The following is a 20,514-nucleotide window of genomic DNA, read 5'->3' as shown; positions in this document are numbered from 1 at the left end:
AACAAAGTAAATAAAGGTATGTCCAAATATCTGCAGTGCAAATGTTGTGATAGTTCATGTATCTTAATTTGTGTGTTTGTTAGGAAATAACTTTCATCCAGGACATTTCAACTTGTTTCTAACATTTTGTTCTCCCCTCCCCCTATCCCAAGTGCGCTCAGGTGGCCTGACTGAGTGATTGACCAGCATGAGAATGTGGCTGCATTTCTGTCATTGTTAAACTAATAAATCAATCATCAGCCTGGGTGGCCACCTGCAGCCTTCTCAGAAAGGAATAGGCACTGTGATTAAGGCAGCTAGGCCTTGCAACACTACAAAAAAGCAATATGGACATAAGCTCTTTGTTAAGTTACGTTTCTTAAATGTAACACTTTTTTTTCCTTTTCTAAAACTTTATATAATTTGGATTTCATTGTACCAACAAAAATGAAGAAAGTGTTGTGATTTAGTTACGCTCAACAGATTAAGTAACTACTGTACAACACCATTGGTTCTTGATTGGATTGTCCTTCTATATTATGATTAGTATGTCTTTTTTATAATGCTTGTGAGTGTTGGAGAAACAAAAATGCAAATGAAATAATGACCTGCAAAACAAACATATAATTTTATAATTGATATTTAAAAACCTAAATTCCTTAAACTGTCCTTCATTCTGTGAAGATATTGTTCCAGATCTTCAGAGTTATTCTTTACTCTAAATGTAACCGTCATCAACATTGGATGGTTTGTAAAAAATATGGACAAAAAAATCATCAAAAACACGATGTTTTATAAAAAATGCACACTTTCATCAAACATCCTTTAAACTTTTAGTTTAACACAATTAGGTTATTTCAATGGCAGCCAGTTTCCTAAAAAATCAGTACGTACATTTTAAGCTATTGATCTCTTTGTTCCAATTATGTTTTCTCTCTATTCTCACAATAACATTTAATGGTTTGACCCTGCATTACCTAGCAGATACCTTGAAAGAATACAGCACACTTTACCTGCCACATGTGCTACTATTCTGTTTTATTCATCCGTAAGATCATATCAAAGATTTCACTTTTTTTTAAAAACCTAAATAAGTATAAATTGTAAATGCTACATTAAAAACTTTTTTCCATTTTATGACATGATTTATAACATACTCATCACATATTACATTGTGCATATAGTAAAGTACATTATATACAGTGCAATTTTCAAAGAATGTGCTTTTGAGATTTAGAATGTACTGTATACTACATATATTCATTAAACTCATAAGAAGCTTTGGTATAAAACTCTGCAGATTGTTGTAACTTCTTTGTTTTCTCGCATCTCATATACAGGTTCTTAGAAGGTACTTCTTCATGTATGAACCTGCTTAAATTGACAATCAATTTAACATAACCAAAGGCCACATATGGGCTTCTTTTCATCTTAGAAATTTCATCTGTCCTTTCATCCATCCAATTTAAATAATTGCTTTCTCACACATTTGATTGACAGTTTGAGATGGGAGCCATAATAGAATATTTTAAACCCTTCTGTTCTCAACAGCATCTACTAAAAAGAATGCTAAGTATATTATGTAGGTTATTCTGTGACATTGTGACATTAGGACTAAGGTCAATGAGGTAAGATTTAATGTACAAAGTCAGTAATTAGAGACAGAGATTCATGGAATATCATCCAGTTTTGTTCATCAATAAGATAAAAAGAAAATAGTAGCAGCAGCCATTAACCAGATGGTACTCCATTTTTTTTATTGATGTCAAAGTTTTCTAAATGTAATTATCTCCCCACTGAAAATAATGAAGTTTTTTATTTTGTCATTTTTTTCTTCATTAACTTCAGAACAAATGCAGGAAATACTAGTGATTTGGTCTGAATTAAAGCACAATTGTTTGTGGTCCAACTTCTAGTCCAATGCACTTGGAATTTCAAAGTCCTTTAAAAGCAATCCTGAATTTGCTTAGAAAAACATTTTTTAACAAAATACAGCTGGAACCTACAATATAACCATTTTAATATCTCCAGACATCACATCCTCGTATATGCTCAGCAACTGATACAGTTTGATATTCTTTAGTATCAGCTTTGGCAAGACTTTCTAAAAGTAAAGCACAAGTAAAATAAATATATACTGTATATACAAAGGTATATATGATATATATGTTTATATATACGGGAAAATGTCAATGTCATTAACATTCAAACATGATTGTTAATGAAGTACAAAATAAAAATATTAAAGACTAAAGAATTCAATAAAGTATGCTAATTTTCACTTTTAATTTTCCAGATCTCAGTAAATTTTTCAGAAAATGTTAATGAAGTTAATTTTGGTAAAACTATCAAATGTTTTCTGGGATTAGAAAATCCAGTAACAAAAGTAAAGATATGCTGCAATGCCATCCATTTCTGGGGGCAAATACTGTATATTCCATTCTAGTCCAGAGTGTGCAATAAATCTCTGCTAAAATTAGAAAACCGAAGTGATAGATATTTAAACCTTTTTTTATGTTTCGTTCTCTCAACTTCCAAGCTTATTATTATTTTACTTAAACCAAATTAAAATCATACCTTTGCATACTTTACAGCATCTGTCACTGAGATTAATCTGTTCAGATTCCGGACAGTTCAGCTCTGGGCAATCTTCACTTGACATTCGATGCATTGTCCTGTCCTGTTTAAATAAATAAACAACACATCTAATTGTTATATATATTACCAATGATTTAGAACATAAGATAGGTTACAAACAAGAGGGGATGATTTGGCCCATCTACAGTAGCTGTTTAGTAATAAATAGATAATTGAGTAGTTCTCATCCAGCTGTTCCTCGAAAGAAACCAAAAACTGGCTTCAACAACATGGTAGAGTAAATTGTCCCATACTCTCTCAGCCATTTGGGTAAAGAAGTGTCTCCTATTCTCATTTCTAAATTCACGTCCACATAGTTTCCATTTGTGCCCTCTGCTTGGTGTTTCTCTGTTCATCTGAAGAAATCTAATGGGTTGGCTTTGTCAATGCTGCTGTGGCTTTTGAATACTTTTTTCAGGTGCTCTCATAGTCTTTTCTGTTTAAGACTGAGAGGATTCAGTTCATTGAGCCTTTCAGTGTAGGACATTATCTTGAGCCCCTGAATGTGTCTTGTTTCTCTTCTCTGGGCTGATTCCACAGCAGCAATATTTTTTCTACAACATAGTAAGTACAATTATACAAGTTATTATAAGTGAGGCCATACTAGTGAGTTATACAATTTGAATCCCTTGATTTCTGTGCTTTTAACCATCTTATCATTATTAATTATGTTTAATTGCTTTTTTAATTACTTCCCCACATTGTCTAGAAGACCTACTGTAAATAAAATGTCATACGTAGCCTCTTCGAGCTCAGAATTTCCCATTTTTACTACCTGTATGCAATACATTATACATGTTTACATTTTCACTCAAACCAATTTTTAAAAAGGCTGTAAGAATGTGGCTTCTCATATTGTACAGCTACAATGTTTAAGATGCATAAAGGCATTTTACATGTACAACACAGTGTGCCGCATTGGTGTTGCAAACAAAAGATGGAAACTTCTGGCATGCAAAATATGTTTAAGGTACTGGCACACCCCAGTGCTTGGTGTGGGTAGACATTGGTGAAGTGAACTTAATTCAAAGCATAAAAAAAGGACCTTGCCTGCTAGAAATGATAATCAAGCCAAAAGACGCATTTCAGTGAAATGATGTTTTAATGATGTCCCCTCCCATAAAACAATGTGCAGGATACACCAGCTGACAAAATATTTACAGTACTGAATAAGCATATGACATACAAATACAAAAAAACTATGTTTAATGCAAAGTGATCCTACAGCCAAACCCAGTTCCAAAATGATCTGCTCTTGTGGCAGGAGAGCAGGCTCTTTTCTAAACTAAGCCCCTAACATGACAAAGCATGTACCTTTAAACGGCCTAGTGTAGATTATCTGCTCCCTTGGAGCCTAAACCAGCAGATGCAAACTGGTGGATGTTGTTTTGCTTTGTAAGTATGTATATATAATGTGTTGGATTTACTTTACATAGCAGTGTATCTAGTGTATGATTCATTGAAATGGGAGCACACATGAAATATATTACTAGCTACAGTACAAAGCAGTAAAAGAGATAGTGAAATAAAATAAATGTTTGAATATTTAAATAGTAGCCAAGCTGTAAAGTACTGTACACTGAAACTATAATAATGTATCTGATTATTATTAACAGTATTAATTTAATAATTAATAATAATTTCAAACTTCTTGTATCTTTTTCAGAGTTATTTGTTTTCTCCAGTTTTCATAACCTCATTCTTATTAAAACACCTATTTATGAGACACAATGTTTCAGATGTCAATAACTTTGTGTTATTCGAGATTTATGAACATTTTCACAGTTTTTATTTAAACAAAATCTAGTACCTGTGCACACGGAAATGTTTGTATACCGTATAAATATATTGTATATACAGTATGATACCGTATGGTTTCAAAACCACTACAGTGCAGTATGTGTGAAATATTTTTCTTAATCAAAATTTAAAGTTAAATTTCTCATTGCTGAAATTTGTTTTAAGACAATATATGGGTTTTCTTAATGCTGATGTAAACCTGAAAGAGGCATATCATGTTTGCAACAACCTATAACAACAAACTAGTTTAACTCATTCAGCTATGTAAAAAATATAGCTAAAAGGAACGCTCTATAGGTTAATTCCAAGCTGAAAAGATAAGACTTAACGTGTTTTCTCTATAACTCTTCAGTTTACAGCTTGTCTGTGGTCATTCATTATTATTATTAATAATATATTCCGCATTGCATTAAAATTGGAACGTTTTTTTTACAAATATAAAAAGAGGCGATATACAATGTGTCACCTCTATAACCCTGCAGTTTACAGAAAAATTCCTGCAGAGCCACACAACATTGTCTCAACATAGTAAACAACAGTTGCTAGCTCACTTAAAGGTGTAAAACATCTGTCTTCACTTTCATGGTACAGTTTCAACATATTGATAAACTGTTCTCCAGTTACTACCAATTGTAAAAATAACCCTTCCCTCCTTTGTTTAACTTAATTACCTGGAGAAATCCTTAATCATGAAACCATCACTTATAATAATTCATCCAGATACACACACTCATATTTTTGTTGCCAGAAACAACCTCTGTGTAAGTCTTTGGACTGTGCCGTACTGTACAGTACAATATATGGTTAGAAGTTTTAAATTTAAAGTTAAATTGTTGGCTGATTACTGGCTTCTGAAATTTGGATTAAGACAAAATATAAATCTTCTCAATTTAAATGTAAACCTGAACGAGGCACATCGCATTTACAACAAGCTATAACAGTGTACTTATATATATTCTGCTATGTAAGATACGAAACCAAGGGTAATGCTTTGATTGAGCTTTGAACCACCTGGGTGCAGCGTGCTACATTACAGTCAATGAGTATTTCATGTCCATTACCACTATAAGAACAATAAAAGTTTTGCTTCATAAAATGTTTCTAGAACATCCACTTCTGATATTTTAGCTGCTTAGTTATACGATTCCATATTAACATTACTATCAAGTGGTTTTAAATCACTAGACCTTTTTTTTACAATAGCAGCAAGTGGGGTTCTTACTATGTATTCTTAGAAAAAGATAAAACATTATAACATTTTATGAAGTACAGTATATAAACTTTATAATGTTAGAAAAAGCATGTTAAAACTATAACCCACTGTAAGTCACCAAGTTAAAGATTTTGTTGAATTAAATATTTATGAAGAAAGTGGAATACTATTGTGTACTTTTTATATTTAGCTACTACTACCACCTACTATGTGTACATTAGGTATGTATTACATTATACTACTGGTTTTATTTTCAGCTACCAAAATTTACCTTTACATGGATTTTCTCGATGTGGATGTAAACCTGGAAGGGGCACATCACATTCACAAGCTACAGTATAATAATAAACTATTTATTATATATCCAACTGGGCAATCTTGCTTTTATAAATTATACCTAATTTTTAATTAGTTTAATATTTAACATGCTGTAATACACAGTTTAAAATTAATAAAAGTCTAAACAGTGTACAACTTAAATTCTATAATTGGAAAAAGATTGTCCTTCAGCATTGACCGAGATTCAAAACCAGGCGTTTTCTGGTGACAGCCCAAATGAACCACACATCACATTAACCTTCCACTGCTCCACCCGGCGGTTTTAAAAAGTAGTGCAGTCACACAACTTATTTCTAAAAAGCTGCAGTACCCCGCAGACATTGAACTGTGAACTACTGCAGTATCCATTGCGCATTCGGAATGGCTGGATCTGTATGTAAAAATTTAAAATTAGAATGCACATTTTTACAAAGTGATCAAGTTTACTTAAATCATTTGGGGATCCTTAAAAGTAAGAGTATTTCACATTATACTAAAAAATATGTAAGAACCCCTTAAAATGATCTGAGTAAAAGTAAGATATGACTAAGAAATATTGATGAATACTGAATTCCCTTTGTAAATAAAAGGATTTAGTAACATAAAATCTTAACTAAAGAGACTGTAATAAAAAGTCTTCAAAACAAAGCAGTGACTGGCTATGTCTCACAAAACAGGTTGGTAAACCTGTTTTGAAATATATATTTCAATTCAAAAGTAATAAGGTTTTTTATTATTTTGCCTCCACCTGCAGAAAAATGTTTTTACTTACAAATTATTTTTGTCATAAGTAAAGAAGGCAAAGGTGAAGATATTGTCTTCTGTTGTCTGGCATACTTTAACTATTAATTTCAAGTTGTCAAAATATTTATTTGTCAGCACTGTGATTTTCTATACTGTAAAAGGTAGTCCAGGTAGGGATGGAGTCACACTTCAGCTGACAAACAGTACAGTTTTACATTTACATACCCATTTTTGCTTTCAGTACATCTAACAGTAGATCAGACCTTTTTGGTTACAATATACTGCACATAAACTGTTCAGTTCTGAAAATGTACAGATAGCAAGTGTATTAAATACTAGTTTATTGGTTCCACACAAAGTAGTAATTGACAGCAACATTGCAATTGCCATATATTTATAAACTGATATACTGTACATACATGAAATGCAGTTTTCTATTTTCAAAAAAGCTACATGGAAAAATAACAACAAAAGTCTATACAATGATTAGCATTTTCTACTACCACTAGAAAAGCATTAAATTACCTTAAGTTAAATGCATTTTTCTCAGAATTGCTAACTTTTTTTCTAAAAAGGAACAAGAGAAAAGCAAAATGAAAAATGTGCATTATAAACCAATGAAATGCAGTGACACTGTATATTCCACTGCTACACTTGTAGTTATTTAAATTTTTCTCCTTCTAAAATGGAACTTAATAATCCCTCAGAATGAATGCAATAAGCAAGCTTGAATTCTATAGTCAACCTTAGGGTTTAAAGTGCATGATTATATAAAACCGATTAAACTCTACTGGCTCTGGCACATTTTTTAAAACTTTGCAGACCTTTCCATTTCAATCTGTCAATCAGAATCATCAGACATGACAGTTGCATGATGTAAAAGTGGTCAGCCTGGTTAAGCTAACACACAATTTGTATGGTTCAGCTGCACATGTCAAATACAGGCTGATGCTACCAGTGGCATCTCCAGTTTTATAGACTTGGCCAGATGGCTAATGACAAACATTTAATAATTAGCCAGCAGACATTCTTTTGTTGTTATTTTTCCATGTAGCTTTTTTTTTAAAGCTCAGCTTTAAATATAACCAATTCAATATAGCATTTGCATTCCATGAAAGTCTATATATAAGCAACAGATTTCTGTATTGAACATAGTTTGTGTACAAAAAGGCTTTTCAAACCACTTTACGCAGAAAAATGTTTCTAATATGAAACAACTTTTGGACTGTATGTACAGTGCTTAATTCTGGAACATATTCTGGGAAAAAAAATAAGAATTTTCTTTGATCCTTCAAAGTAAGGGCCTTCCAGGTGTTTTAAAGGCAAGCAAAGACATCAAGAGAGTGCATTGAGTAATTAGCTATCATGCTCACTTCCTGAAGTATGAAGAGAAAAAAATGTTCATATTACAAGTCTATCAATTCTTCAACCTGAAATATTTCACAGAAACATTCTGCTTTTTAACAATGTTTGGTAAGAATCTGGACAATTGTTATCCCTGACATGCCGTTTAATGATTGGTTCTCTAAATAATGTTCACCATCATGTGCACTTTATCTAGCAACCCAAACTAGCAACTTACCCCGGGAGCCTCAAAGTCTTACTATGCCACCCTTACTAAATCTGATAAAATAAAATGACCTGATAAAATCATGTTTACACTTACATTACTAATATCTCTGCATGATCTAGCATCGTGACATGTACTGTACATATTTAAATACTGTAAGTGTGCCTTTTATTTAAGAGGCCACAAAAGTTTTCAGTAGCTGTAATTAGAAAGCACTTATTTATTGAGCCTCTGGGTGTATAAAAACTTATCTTTTATTAGCTGCACATTCAATAAGTTAAAGAACATAGGTAATATTCCACTACTACCCTGAAGTGTGAAAATAATCAAAGTACTAATTACTTACCCTGCATTCAAACAGTATGCACTTTCCAGATGAATCATACACCGCCTTCCTTTCACCGTCAAGATATGTTCTTCCACTAAATAAGCATATACCTGAAAAAGTGATTTAATTAGATAATTAAACAATACTCAAAACATCACATAAAATGTTGCAATAACATTTCCTAAAATCTACTTAATACTCAGCAAATAGTGTCATACTCAGTATAGTGGGCCAAAGAAACAAGTAGAGTTTACTTCCATGCAGATACAATCTGAAGAAGGCTCCATAGCCAGAATGCTGCATTCTTTGTTCTTTTATTCAACATTAATTTCATGTCTGCTCATACCAGTTAGATACCTAATTTAAATTAACAACAGTGACTTTTGTATTTAAAACTGTTCAAGTGGGCCATGAACCTCACATTCACCTTAAATCTGCTTTGACATTGAACAATATATTAGTATAGAAGAACTGAGAATCAGTGTATAAACAAAATAATCAAATTAAACATTCCAGAGGAGATTCTCCTACAAATTCCCAAATACTGTATATAATATATACTAAAATATCAGGAAAGACTTCCCTTAATCCTGTATCATACAGAAAAAAATCATAAACAGCTATTGATCCTTATCGCTCTGTCAAAGATTTCAATACCAAATGTTAAACTACTATTTAGTTTAGTTAAGTTTAAACAAGCAATACTCTCACTCTACAAAGCAATTGTGAATCAACAGGAGAGAAAGGATAAAAATACCTTCTGCAAGCCCCATTCAGGAGAAATATAAATGAGTAATATAATCTGTTTTACCCATATTTCATTTCACACTTGCTTGGTAGCCTTTTGGGTAGCCATCTCAATTTTTGCTTTTGCTTAGATTGTTACTTGGAATACTACATAAAGTAGGTGTTGTACAAAAAAAGTGTCTGATTTCAAATCTCACAGCTCACTGGGAAAACGTACAGGGAAAATAAATTTACATCTCACAGAGATGAAATGGTGTCAGGTACTGTGCTCTGCTTATATTTTTCTCCTTGTCACTGAGTTACACAAGTCCGTTACTAAAGCTTTATGTGGACTAGCACAATAAGCTTACATGGTGGAGCAATCTAATTTATGAAAACAGGATACGGCAAACATAATAATCACAACAAACATACACAATGATGCACCAGAATGTAGAAAGGTGAAAAACTTTGTTTTTCCCTTTCAGTAAATGTTCTTAAAATTTAGAGACATATTGTAATATGACTGTTTTATGAAACATACATTGTTTACCGAACTGTAATTTCCATCAAACTGGCATTTCATGTTTTCTACATGTTCCCTGTGAAACAGGAACTCATTTTCCAAAAGTATTTTTATTTGAACAAAATGCAGGTGCATATCTCATTATTTGTTTATAAATAACAATTCATTGATTCATTCTGAAATCCTACCCTAGCATTAAAATCACACATGCTTTTGCTGTGATCTTTGTTTATAACTCAGTGATATGTATATTTAGTAATGATTCATTTCATATTATTATATGAAGAAGATTTATAATTCCTCCCAATTAAATATATGCATTTCTTTATTTTGAAATTTCATTCATTGGAAAAGTAAAAATAAGATGAGTGCTAAATTTATGTATGCATTATTATGTACTTTATTTAATTGGTGACTCCGTTATCCTGCCATTGTGCAAAATGTTTACAAATTTAAAAAAAGGGTGGGATAAATGTAAAAATTATTTTTTCTACTAAAGTGTATATATACACTATTATTGCTTCAATATGAATTATTTTTTCTATGATTTTAAGTTTAAAATAAGATTAAAGAGTTTTATTTAAAAAAATGTTGAGATTGATAAACCTTCATAAAGACCTGTGATGAATAAGAAAAGGATACAGAATTATTTAAAATGAAATAATACTTCATTTTAAGTAATTACATTATTATATCTCATATTATAAAAAGAGCTGCCAATTTATCAAAGGAGAGTGTTATGCAATTGACTCTAATGAAAGACTCTGTACAGATCTACCTTACTGTACAAGCTGGAGACTGGTGAATCAAAAACCATTCAGTACCATTTGCTGACATGACTGGCATTCCTTAGCAGTGACCTAGTACCATCTAAATGGAAAGAGCTCTTTACCTTTGTGTCCCTCCTTTCTGCCTGAGCATCAAAACACAGAGAAGGTTTAATGGATAATTACCCACCATCCAAAAATAACGCACTGTAGCATTACTCAATTCTCAGAAGCTCAGTTTCATTCAAATCTCTGATAAGCTCTGGCACGTTTGTATTTTTCTAGATATTAGTTTTGAATGACCTATACATTTGTAAATTTTTCAATACAGTGATACTTGCTGTGACATAGTGGAGTGAACTACAGTACATATTGACTTGGCTTTAAAGCATCAGTTACGCTCTTGGGGTGTTTTGTCTGCTGTTAATGTGTGAGAGGCTGTGGTGCTTAAGTGTCACACTTAGCTGCACATTACTAGGTTACCTCACCACATGCCTCTTCAGACATGTGTATTTGCATATTTGAAGAATATAATTTGGCAGGATGAAGAAAACAAATAACTTGCTGAACTCACGCTGACACTTTTTGCAGCATACACCCTTTACATAAGCAGGAGAAAACCCAGAAGAACACTGCAAAGGAGGGCAAAACAGCGTCTCACACTGAACTGTTCCGTTCTAGAAGAAAACACACAAAATGACTTAAGAGTTCAATATTAAATGGGCTTTTTATATGTCTTTGTCTTTGCTGCACAGTTATACTTCATAGATTTAAACTGTAATTTAGTTTGTGATAAAATGAACACTATGAGAACATTTCATTTTTTAAACCAAAAATTTTACCCTGCCATTAAAAATGTCCTCTTCACATTTGATTGAATGAATATTAAAATTCCAAAGTATTGTGTTTTTTTTGCTTAGATATACAGTATTACAATAATTGTATGTATGTTATTTTACATGTGCTTTTAACTTTTGTTCTTTTAAGACCAGTAGTCTAAACCATTTCTAAATACAATATAATAACAGAAGTAAAAAGAAAGAAGCACAAGTGTATCAAGCACTAAACCTAAATTATAAGATTTTGTAAAAAGGTACTTTTAATAAAGATATAAAATATCAGTTGTCACAGAGTGTTTAAGCAGCAAGTTTGCACACGGGTGATGCTGCTCACATGATGGTTCAGTTGTTGTGGAACTTGGTCTTATGCAGTGCAAGAAGGTCTGCATCAACATTTCTCAAATTATGTGATTGATGTTACTCATTCAATAGATCCTTACAATAACCTGGAGCTACACAATTTGATTTCTTATAAGTGAGTCACCTGTAAATTACACTGGGATTACACAGTGCCATTTACAGAGGACAGGAGTTATGTGCTGACACTGAATACACTTGCTAAGCACACCAGTCAGAAAGGATTGGACATACTGAAGCTTATGCAGTGCTCCAGGAAGTAGGGTGTGACATAAGATTAACCACATAATTAATTAAATAAAACATACATTAGGCATTTCAGCATCCGGTAGACTAAGAAAAGCATACAGCACATTCTGTCTTGCAAATTACTTATCTCTGACATAATGCAGAAACCACCAAATTTGATCATTAAATATCTGTATACTAGGTGATCTATGATCAAAACAGGGTTTCTGCATAATATTGTCTATTCCCCACAGAATTACTTAATGAAAGTGTGAAGCTGAACTCTGGTTTTCAATTAAGGTGGCACACAAAGAGGGAATTCAAGACATGCATCTTTGTCTACACCCAAAAAAACATACCATGCATGTGCAGTTCTTACAGCCATCTGTCCACGATTCATATTCTCTGTAGACGATACCCTTCATGTTGCAGGTCTTCTCACAATAGCATTGTTCCAAGCTATTCATTTTCTCCTCTGCACGGGACAGCTGTGCATACATTTCACAAAAAAGGAGAGATTTTTTTTTTCCTGGTGCAAATTTCCATTACCTACATTAATAATATTAGTATGACCCACTGCTTTACCATGGCACAAACTGTGCATGCAGACAAAATGTGTATCTGCAATCCTTGTCAAACACAGCAGATGAACTGATTTGTCATGACTTCACTTCCTGTACAAACTCTGTACAACATGCTTAACAAAAGCAGGCAGTCATACTTATGAGTTCCAGATCATATTAATGTACAGTATTAGAAGTCATTTCCACATAAAATTCACCAGGCATATTTTAATATGCGCTTAGTACCTTGCTTGATGTTTTTGCTAGGATGTCTTGTAGTTCCATTATTTTTTGTACAAGCCCATGGAAGTCATTACAGGTAGGACATGCTAAAAATAAGAACACAATAGATAAGTATATACTGTATATAAACCCAGAGATGTTTGGAACCTATCTAATGCATAACTGTACAATCCAGCACAGGTAAATTAAGAATCTCAAAATACTGTGGCATATTCATAAAACATGTAAGCAATATTTAGAACAATATGTACCTACAAAGGTGTTTTGCAAAGTTACATACAACTCATATTGTATTTACTTTTAAACCATGTTGAGCATATTCACTGCAAGACTTATTATTTGGCTGTCAACTAAGTTGAATATTGTATACAATGAAACATGTTTGACAGGTTAAAGAACACTGAACTACACTAGTAAGGGGACAGATTTTTTAATAGTAATTTAAGAATAAATTAAAAACTACCATCTAAAAACAAAGCATTGAATAGAAGCAGAATAATCAAGAATATTGTGAATAGTATAAGCATATAATCAAGATAATACTTTTTAAGGTTTCAAAGAATTTTTCAGAAACCAGAAAAAAAAATTTAAAGTCAACTCACTGCGATTAAGATCTGGACATTGCGAAATATATCCTTGAGACATAATAAGCAAATTAACATCTTCCATTATTCCCTAAGAACACAAGAAAAATTATTTTATTTTTCTTATATGTAAGAATGTAACAAAGATGGCACATGAGGGGAGAACATTTGGTCATTTGGTCTGGGGCCTTGTTCCAAATTTATCTGAGAATCTCACCCAGCCATTTTGTGAAAGAAGCTATTATTCCTTTAAAAGCAATGGCAACATATAAACACAGTAATGATATGTGGAGTTTGGCTCTAGGTCATCCCACTGATCAAGGCTTGGTCAGGTCTCCAGAGAAAAAAGACAAAGCTCACTGGCTCATAGATGCTAAGGCACTGCTGGTTTCATGGTATAATTAGCAAATACAAAATAGCTAAATGTTGTTTTTTTCCATCAAGAGGGAATGCAATTGATCCAGAACAGAATCCACTCTTTCCACTCCTTAGAAGGTATAATTAAACAGCTAAATTTGTTTTCTTCCATCTATCTTCAACAAAGAGATGCATTTCATTCAGGTCATTAGAGCAGTACACTGGAAATTAAGGCTACTGCTTCACTTGCCAGAAAATACCAGAATACCCTTTTATTAACAAGGGGCTGCTATCTAAACACATTTCTAGCAGTACTGTTTCTCATTACAGCCTTCCTGCTGCTAATCACAGCATCTTTATAGAGAATTTAGAACGTGACTTTGAAGTAAGAGTGGAGATTAAGTGACCTAAAGACTTTCTGTCAATTAATGTAACAGAAAATTAACAATGTTAAAAAATAATAGGAAGGACCTTCTGTTATGGCCGCTCGGGACAAAATCTAATATTTTACACTGATATTAAAACATGTTGAATATTTGCCAGTTTTTTGGCATTTGTGTTCCTGTTTCAGAATCTTAAACTAAAACTTCATGATGTGGAAACAAAAATGTTGCTGGCTGTATTCACTGACTTACCGTATTTCTACCCAGATATCTAATCCATCTTTTCAAGATTTCATTTGTTTATATCTGAATGTTGCTTGCAAAGCTACTTGCAGTATTAATATCAGTTTGCCAGAAACACACTGAGAGATGAAAGACTAAAGTTTAACCAAATATAATCATTTATATAGTTATCGGTGTCACTAATTTACTGCAGATTTATGATGCATCTTACTGCAGATATAGCTTTGAGTGAGGAGTTACAGTATATTCTGTATATCACCTATCCAAGAGGTTCTATATATAAGTTGTGTTTCTTGGGTTATTGTTAAGTTATTAGGTTATTGTTCATTGTTTGCAAAAATGGCAGTACTGTGAATGACCAAATAAAGATTAATTCCACACTGAAAAGTAGAAAGAACTTTGGCTCTTGAGCCTTCTCCAGTTTTGAGTCTGCAAAGGAAGAAATTTGTCACTTTTGTAAATCCTACCTTAAAAAAGCCATGTGCATTATTCCTTTGTCCCAGCCAGAATAATGTTTCACTGGGAATATCCATTGATGGCGTTTCCACTACTCTTTCATAAATCCTACAGGATTATGTAACAACACAAAAAAGAACAATAACAAAAATTAGTACAGATTACATTTCTTGAACCACATACAGTATCATACTGCCATACAAATTGTAAATTTACCTATCTTACCTGTTGCAGTCTATGTGTAAGATCACATGAGATGCACTCACAGCTATGGAAACTTTATGCCACTGATTATCTGCCAAGGTATAGGGAAAAATTTCTGTATGTGCTTGCTGGCTCTTTGTACGGTAGTGTAACCGAATTTCATTTCGATGACCACTGCTTTCCAGCTCAAGGTACCTATGAAACATGGACACAAACCCAAGAATATTTATGGTCTAATAATACCATTCAAAGAATACTGTGAAAAATAGCCAAGACAAGATAGAGAATAGACTTTTTGATTTTAGTCACATAGAATGAGATTAATAATATTACCTATAAGGACAGAAGAAGTCTAATGCATTAATGAAAATGTTGGAATATATAGAGATATTGAAAGTAAATTATCTGTACATGGATCATTGCAGCCACTCTGTAACAGTCACATACTGTACGTTATACAGTACCATGAGCAGTTCAAACAACATTTGCTAGACTTTGTGTTTTTCCATTGCTCACAAATCCACATAAAGAGAAAGACAATTTGCACATGGACCAGAGAGATTGATGACCCATCCAAGCAAATTAAAAGATTGTCACTTCTGTTCTGCAGTAAGCACCAATATAATGATTATATATGTATCACCAGTCATTATAATCTCACAACCTTTGCAGCATTCCATCATCAAAACAGCATGCCGTCCTGCCAGAAACGGATGTTATTTTTCTATTAAAAATGTTGTGTCTGAGCTTTGCGTAGTATGTGCTGTGCTTCAAGTCCAGAATTTTTCTCAGGGAAATTTCAAAATCTAAACAACTTTAAAATTTAGAAATAAAACTATATGGCAATGACTGCATGTAATTAATGCAGTCATACTGTATATAGCAGCATATAATTCCTGCATATAATGTATCTGAAGATATATTTATTCAAATGTTTATTAGGATATATTTATTGTAACTGTATTTACAGTAGGTTACTTTTTGTTATATTTAGGTCACATTTTTACGTGGCTTGAGACTTTCCATAAAGGAAAATAAAAAGCCTATATTAGCCGATTCATACCAAAAACTGTTTAAAAAGACAATTACACACTATAGAAATGCATGATGATAATAGTGACTCCTCCCTATCCAGTGTTCTTTTGCTCTACTGCTTCTTTTTCTTGGCTAAAATTAGGGGAAATTTTCATTCATTCAAGGACTTTCACTATACTGTGTACTGTAAGCAATTCTAAAGAACAATGACATACCACTTTGAATGATATTCTTGTTTTTTTACTTGACCTGCTGCCATTTGTCCCTTGTGATACAGTATAAATTACTACACTGACTACTGCAGAAAAACAATATTGTACGACAAACGAAAAACTGGTTTAAATAGGAGCTCCACTTCAATGCCATATAATATAAGTTGAGTAATGCCAACACATGTGTGTTCACATAATTTTGATAGTTTTGTCATATCTTGAGATATTTTTCTTTGCATTAAACAATTAACTTTCAATTTATCACTGATTCCTTGCTAGGTGCAGTCTCTGTCCTTTGTAGTGGCTACGGTATTGCGCCTCATCATTAGAACAATTAGTCATATTATGTAAACCTGACTTAGTTTAACCAGACAACCATAATCAGATTTTGCCATCATACCTGATCAAACCTGAAGTCTGTTATCAGGGTAATTTAATCCAGCTAACTTGAAAAAATCATAAACCTGCTTCATGAAAAACCCTCCAGGTTATGTACTATAACAAAAATAGAAAACAATTTACACTTTAAGTACAAGAACTAAAATATTACTGGCAAAGGATAAAGATACTTAAAAAGGAACTTATTTTAATAGAACAACAAGGAGTATGACCTCATGGGCTCTTCATCTGACCATGGGCATGGCTTAGAACACAGCTCAAGAAACAAAGATGGCAAGAGAACATTTTTTTCAGGGGGATGACAAGAATCAAAGGTTCCTATAGAGTCATCATTCTCCATGAAGAGAACTCTGATATACCGTAGATTGCACTAGTAGTTGTGGGAAAAGAGATAATACAACCTTTTCAATCTGTAGCTCTCACAGCAGGTTTTTCCATGATGATGGTGAGGCTCTAAACAAATCTGGTCTTCAGTATACAAAGAGCATGCTGTAGCAGCCACTTAAGTCAAGCCTACCTTTGATCTGAGTGATGGATGGATAATATGACTCCAGAATTGAGCCGCTCCTGTTTTAATGTGACCAGGACTGTAAACTCACTCTTGTTCCTCAATTTCTGTAGCATCCGCTCAGCTATTTCTGGAGAAGCTTTAATATTTCTTGAGGTATCTGGGGAAAAATAATAACCAGATTAATAATAACAATATTTCTGCACCTGTTAAGATGTGATAATATGATTAAACATGTTGATTTAAACTGGAAGTAGAGAAAGTGTATTCCAGTTTCATTTTTCAGATTGTAAAGCTTAAATCATGATTTGCCACCCTATATGTTCTGCAGATTTATAAACCTGGATTTGAAAATAGCTCTTAATTCTCAATAGCATAATGTATAGATACAGCATGTCTGTGCATGTTAATCCTGTTAATCTGTTCCAGATAAACACTGTAGTTTAGCCTTTTTAGTTCATTTATCTATATGTACTATTGTGATCCCAATATAAAAACAGTAATCTGAAAAATGAGAATGACAGGATTTTTTTAGATATGCGTGTTATCTCTTATTTTCCCACCAGTGCTCATCTTAATCCCCTGGATGCAGACATCTATGGTATTTTAATGGAACTATCAATAAATGATGAAGCTTCTCAGAAGCAATCACATCAAAGTATTCATTTTTAGTCATGGGATGTGTGCAGGACAACATGACACAGTTTTGCGTTCAAGCAGTAACAACATATTTCATTGGTATAAACATTTTAATCCCAGTTGGTCAGAACAGAAATTTGACATAGTACATGTAACCTACTGTATTTTCTATATTATATATAAAAATCTGCTTTCAAGAAAGAAGTGTGGAGAATGTTTAGCACCTAGTAATTCACCAAAACTTTCATTTTTAAGTTTTATATATAAGAAATAAGAAAAATTAGGAATACAGTGCAACCCTATCTGTCTTATAATAAGAATTGGCATTTTTGATCATTAAATGATTTACACTCCCACAAACCAAATCATTACACTAAATATACAAAACCATCATTCCAGCAAGATGAAGTTTAGCTCACTCCACAGTCCCATATTAAATAGTTTAGTATAATATTGTAAATTATAAATGAAATAATGTCAAATGTATACCCAATATTTTGTATTTGTCTTGCAACACTGACATGGATAATCACATGGATAATTAAATCAGTTAATATAAGTGAATTAACATAAACCTTTTAATGTTTCAAAATTATTTATTCAAAGCCATCGTCAAGATCTGTATTTAAACATTTCTGTGAAAATATTCCGATGCTAGTCTTGAATAGATTACTTTCTCAAAATCCAATCTGTACTGAGTATACACCATTACTGTACCAGTGCTGCAGTTTTGAAGGATGAAAAGAAGATAATTAAAGAAGTTTATTAAAAATTAAAGAACATTTTCATTCTTCACTGAAAACCATAACGGCAATAATATAAAGCATAACTTAAATACTACTTTAAATAGTGCTTAAGCCATTATTAACAAAAGTGTAAAAAAGTAACCTTAGTTCAGAAACAATTTATCACTAAGTGAAATATTAAGCAGAATGACTTGGACTTAAGACATGAGTTCAGCTTTTTCCTGTAGAGTTCAGAAGAAGTAATTTTCACCCAGATATTAAGAATATTCAAAACATTTTTTTTTCTAATTTGAACAAAACAGAACAAAGGAATCTCTTTTCCTGTAGGGTAATTGTGTCAGCAGGACTGTGCTTTGAACATTTCCATAACAGAATCTCTGACTCCCTGCCAGTTCATAATAAGGCTATCATAGACTTCTCAATGATTTTTTTCTCAGGATAATGAATACATTTACCTTATTTTCAATTCAAAAACAAAAATAAAATCATGAAATATGTGACATTACATCATAAACATAACTGAGGACTGTTAAATAAACCTAAAGAATTGTAAAAACTGTAAAACCATATCATCATTAGTTTTAATTGCATAGCTATTAACTGCATGTGATTGTTTTAACCTTCCAAGTAACCTACAGTTAATTTAGAAAAGAGTTCAATTAATTCACATACTGTATACTGTACTTTCATTATATACTGCCTACAAAAATATAAATCAAGTACAAGCTATTTGCTAATACTTCAGTATTAGAAATTAAAAGTACTGACATTTTGTGTATGTAACAAAACTGATGAAGTACTGGAAATGCCAGCTGCCAGATTTATTTTGTTTAAATCTTATGATTTTGTCTGTACAATGTAGGAATACATTTGCAGTGAAAAATACAGTATAGGATTTTCCTTCTTACTTTGGTCAGATGTAAAATAAAATGTATTTTAGTTTTATTTTGGTTTAGTATGTACCTCGGTACAAGAAGAATAATACAGTAAAAAAAAGAATAAACTCATTGACAACACTGGGCAGTAAGAGAGTTGTTTTGTGTTTCCTTCTTCATATCCAATTATTTTATTTTATATGTACAGTACTTAGATATCTCACCCAGCACCCAGATTTGGCTGTCCAAGAATGACGGGAAAACAGACACATAACTGGGTCCTCTGATCTCTTCATCTTAAAGAAATGCAGCACAGAGCCAGAGAAGCACAGCCAGACCTATCAATCTGTCCTGAAGCAGGAGCTGCTTGTTCAGAGGACTGCTGTGCACTCCAGCTGGTGGAATCCTTTTATCTCAACAGTGTTCTGCACCAACAGTCTGCTGCACAATCTCACACCAGGCTGCAAGGAATTGAAGGATTTCCAAGACAGAACACATTTTTAGCAGTTTACTGAACCTGCCCCTGTATTATAGACAGCATGGATATCCGCAGAAATGACTACATCAAACACAAAAATGTTAAAAAAAAACTAAATTTCTGATCCAATGATAGAGCATTTATTTGTATTTATCTCATAATTATTCTGTGTGAGCTCTTCAATTTTCTCAGCTACTAGGCAATTAGGTGACGATGTTTCTCGTCACTGCCGAAAGCATCAGCTCAACAACAGCCAAATCAATACCCAAGCAGTCATTTGAACTGTTATTCAAAAGTGTCTGAAAGGAAGAACCCCCTGTACATAATGACGACTCTGATATATGTTTCCTATGTTAAATTGTCTGGAAAGAAAGGCCACCTGCCTCAAGTGATTACAGCTGTACAAAAAATTTTACCATTATCATTCATGTCACAGTGAGATGGCATATAAAAAGGCATGTTTATTAAGGGTCTAAAATAGAAGATTTAATAAAGTAAACTTAAAACATAATGTAAAATATACTTACAATATTCTTTCATTAGGAGAGAATTACATT

General features: G+C 32.7%; 1 protein-coding gene across 1 annotated transcript in view; it reads right to left on the bottom strand.

Annotated features, from left to right (window-relative positions):
• Nucleotides 1-20,514, bottom strand: part of LOC148654888 (protein kinase C-binding protein NELL2-like) — a 127,089-nt gene that overhangs the window by 94,238 nt on the left and 12,337 nt on the right. Inside the window, exons 3-11 of the mRNA XM_088644789.1 lie at nt 17,229-17,379; nt 15,087-15,260; nt 14,873-14,969; nt 13,441-13,513; nt 12,842-12,924; nt 12,392-12,520; nt 11,183-11,285; nt 8,608-8,699; nt 2,557-2,659 (exon numbers count right to left, since the gene is read on the bottom strand). Of these exons, the coding sequence (XP_088500915.1) occupies nt 2,557-2,659; nt 8,608-8,699; nt 11,183-11,285; nt 12,392-12,520; nt 12,842-12,924; nt 13,441-13,513; nt 14,873-14,969; nt 15,087-15,260; nt 17,229-17,379 (1,005 nt within the window). The remainder of the gene's footprint in view (nt 1-2,556; nt 2,660-8,607; nt 8,700-11,182; nt 11,286-12,391; nt 12,521-12,841; nt 12,925-13,440; nt 13,514-14,872; nt 14,970-15,086; nt 15,261-17,228; nt 17,380-20,514) is intronic.

Source organism: Lepisosteus platostomus, chromosome 9 (genome assembly GCF_059453375.1).
Source record: "Lepisosteus platostomus isolate fLepPlt1 chromosome 9, fLepPlt1.hap1, whole genome shotgun sequence".
NCBI lineage: Eukaryota > Metazoa > Chordata > Actinopteri > Semionotiformes > Lepisosteidae > Lepisosteus > Lepisosteus platostomus.
This window is presented reverse-complemented; position numbering and strand designations above follow the sequence as displayed.